General features: G+C 57.5%; 1 protein-coding gene across 1 annotated transcript in view; it reads right to left on the reverse strand.

The window, feature by feature from the left end:
* Positions 1-1,031: 1,031 nt before the first annotated feature.
* EZHIP (EZH inhibitory protein) overlaps positions 1,032-3,455 on the reverse strand; it is a 3,440-nt gene continuing 1,016 nt past the window's right edge. The window contains exon 2 of the mRNA XM_081807953.1: positions 1,032-3,445. Coding sequence (XP_081664079.1) covers positions 1,509-3,445 — 1,937 coding nt within the window. The 3' untranslated portion in view covers positions 1,032-1,508. The remainder of the gene's footprint in view (positions 3,446-3,455) is intronic.

Here is a 3,455-nt window from a genome sequence, read left to right on the forward strand (position 1 = left end):
TCTGAATATAGACTAGGCGGAAACCTCTAAAATATTGGACCCAGGAGGAAGGCCCTTCCTGGCCAAGTCTATGCCAGAATTGGCCATATACCAGAAAAGCAAAGAGAGGAGGAATATGGCAAAGTAGAGAGAGGGAGATCCTTTTACTGGTTTGGTTTATTTTTTCATTCCATTCCTTTACTGTGTTCTCCCACTGTGTTTCCACAACTTCCTAAAAAACAGCTGAGTTTCATTATGGAAGTGTAAAGTGTAGCACATAAAAGATCGTATCATCAGTTATTCCCAAAAATGTATATATCCTGTTCACAGAATGGTGGTGTATGTCCATCCAGTTCTCTCCAAATATGTCTGTACACACCCACACACTCATACCTGCTCACAAATTTAGTCACATTTTTTTAAATGAGATTATCCATTAACACATTTTTTTCAATAAATATCTGACCGTTTTCATATCATTAACCTTGAATCATCCTCCCAGACCTTCCTTTCCCCCACACAGACCTCAGGAGTCCCCTTTCCCAACACACAAATTTTTTCCTCCTCTAGAAACAGACCTTTTCCCTTGGTACTCCTGACTCATGCTGTTCTCCTCCTTCCTGAGATTTCCTTCCAGCACTCCCTACTCCCATCTGGGAAGTATTTCCCCCAACACACACACACACACTCATGTCCTCTTTCCTGACCCTGAGTATCTCCTTCACCCCTCCTTGGGCTGAACCCTGCTCCCTTTTCTTGTCTAAATTTGCAAATCACCTACGGTAAGAGGGTATATACCATATAAATGGGAATTTCCTGGACAAAATTCCATTTTAGATAGTAGAAATAAATGATTGAAGGAATAGTATTTTATTCCCTCTCTCTTCCAAAGAACTCAGCTAGCACACTAACAACTTTCTTTAATCCTCTAAAATCAGATGTAGGATTAAGTTTTTTGGACAGTAAAAAAACCACTACATCGGGTGCCTGGGTGGCTCAGTTGGTTAAGCGACTGCCTTCAGCTGGGGTCATGATCCTGGAGTCCTGGGATCGAGTCCCGCATCGGGGTCCCTGCTCGGCGGGGAGTCTGCTTCTCCCTCTGACCCTCCTCCCTCTCATGCTGTCTCTCATTCTCTCTCTCTCAAATAAATAAATAAAATCTTAAAAAATAAATAAAAATAAAAATAAAAAAACCACTACATCTTAGAAATGAAGTTAACATTTTTATTTTATTCATTCAAAAATTTCATTATACAAAGGTAACATGGAAAAGAGAAATCTCAACTCAGGGGCAAAGGCAGGCCCTTTTCAGGAAAATGTGGGCCTGGAATCAGGGGCCAATAGCAAATGAGTGCTAGGTAGTACAGTTATGGGAAAGAGAGGCTTTAAAACTGCCTCTCCAAACAACAGCCATCAAAATTTCTCATTATGTTGGTTAATAGCTAGAACACTTGTAAACCTCACAGGTTAACTGCAGAGCAGGCACCCCCTTCAGGTCAGTGGGTGCATGCTAATTTCTTTTGCAGTTGTCACACCACTGGAGGTGTAGGGGAGGAAGGCACGCTCCCTGTTTCAGCCTCCTCTCCTGGAGACAGAGGGCTCAGGGCTTCAAGCTCTGGCAGCAAGGCACGCCTCAGGCTTGCAGGACTAGGAGTGGAGATGGAGCCCAAGCTACTAAACTTAGGGGAAGAGGTGCTCTGGCCAGAAAAATTAGTGGAGGAGTAGGAAGAGGAAGAGGAAGAGGAAGAGGAAGAGGAAGAGGAAGAGGAAGAGGAGGGGCTCTGGCCAGAAGACCCGGAAGAGGAGGTAGAAGAGGAAGAGGAGGAGCTCTCACCATACTGCGCAGGGAAAGGAAAGAGCCTACCAGGAGGTGAGGGAGAGGAGGCACGCATACGGACTGCATGCCAACGGGGCTGGGCACCAAGGCTTGGGACCTCAGGATCAGGAGAGCTTGAGCTGCTCTGGTACACCAGCCTTCGTAAGGCTACCCCAGGGGAAGAAGGAGGACTCGGGCCAGTAGGCACAGGCAGAGACGCGCGGCTTCTAGGGGATGACCTATGGATGATGCGGCTCCGGAGGACAAAGCCTGGAGTCGGACAGCCGCTGCGGAGGGCAGGGCCTATCGGGTTGGCTCGGCTTCGGAGGGCAGGGCCTGACCCGGATGCACGGCTGCGGAGAGCAGGGCCCGGTGGGCTGGCGTGATTATTGAGGGCAGAGCCTAGCCCAGATGCACGGCTACTGGAAGCACGGTTGCGATAAGCTGGACCCGGCGCGGATGCACGGCTGCGGTAAGCTGGACCCGGCGCGGATGCACGGCCGCGGCGAGCTGGGCCCCGCGCGGAAGCACGGCCGCGGCTGCGGAGACCTGGGCCCGGCGGGGAAGCACGGCGGCGGCTGCGGCGAGCTGGGCCCGGCGGGGAAGCACGGCGGCGGCTGCGGCGAGCTGGGCCCGGCGGGGAAGCACGGCGGCGGCGGCTGCGGCGAGCTGGGCCCCGCGCGGAAGCACCGCCGCGGCTGCGGCGAGCTGGGCCCGGCGCGGAAGCACGGCCGCGGCTGCGGAGAGCTGGGCCCGGCGCGGAAGCACGGCCGCGGCTGCGGAGAGCTGGGCCCGGCGCGGAAGCACCGCCGCGGCTGCGGAGAGCTGGGCGCGGCGCGGAAGCACCGCCGCGGCTGCGGAGAGCTGGGCCCGGCGCGGAAGCACGGCCGCGACTGCGGAGAGCTGGGCCCGGCGCGGAAGCACGGCCGCGACTGCGGAGAGCTGGGCCCGACACAGGCACATGGCGGCGACGGAGAGCAGGGCCTGGCGCGGATGCACGGCTGCGAAGAGCAGAGCCCAACCCGGAAGCATGGCCACGGAAGGCGATGCCTGGCGGGGTGGCACGGCCATTAAGGGCAGGGCCTGGCCTGGCCGCTTGACTGCGGAGGGCTGGGCCTGGTGCCCGGGCCTGACTTCGGAGGGCAGGGCCTGGCTGGGATGCGTGACCCGACGGAGAAGCCCGAGAATGGCGGCGGCCGCTGGGCTGAGAGCCCGGAGAAGATGGCGGCAAGGGCACGGGGCACTGAGCTGTAGGAAGCGCAGGAAACAGACAGCGCCGCTCTGGAAGCTTCTGAGCCTGGGCAGCCTCCTCGCGGCCGGGCTGCTTCCTCCCACGGCCCCTCCCCGGGCTCGCGGTCAGGGTCGGAGGCCCGCTGGCCTGGCCAACTCCCCTCATGGCTTGCACCATGGCGGCCACGCCGCCCGCGTGTGAGGCCTGGAGACCCAGCCCCGCCCCGGGCACCACACATCTCAGCTTGGCGTGGGGACTGCGGCCGCCCTGGAGGTCAGCACGCTCCCTCTCCTGCACACAGCCCGTGGAGGGCAGCTCCGGGCCCTCGCCATTGATCGAAATGGCGCCGACGGCAGCCAGGGCGGAAGCAGAGGAACCTGCCGTACCGCTCTGTGGGGCGCCACCACCCGATGGAGAAAGGCCGCTCGA

The sequence above is a fragment of the Leptonychotes weddellii genome, chromosome X (assembly GCF_054177405.1).
Source record: "Leptonychotes weddellii isolate Sample4059 chromosome X, ASM5417740v2, whole genome shotgun sequence".
NCBI classification, from domain to species: Eukaryota; Metazoa; Chordata; class Mammalia; order Carnivora; family Phocidae; genus Leptonychotes; species Leptonychotes weddellii.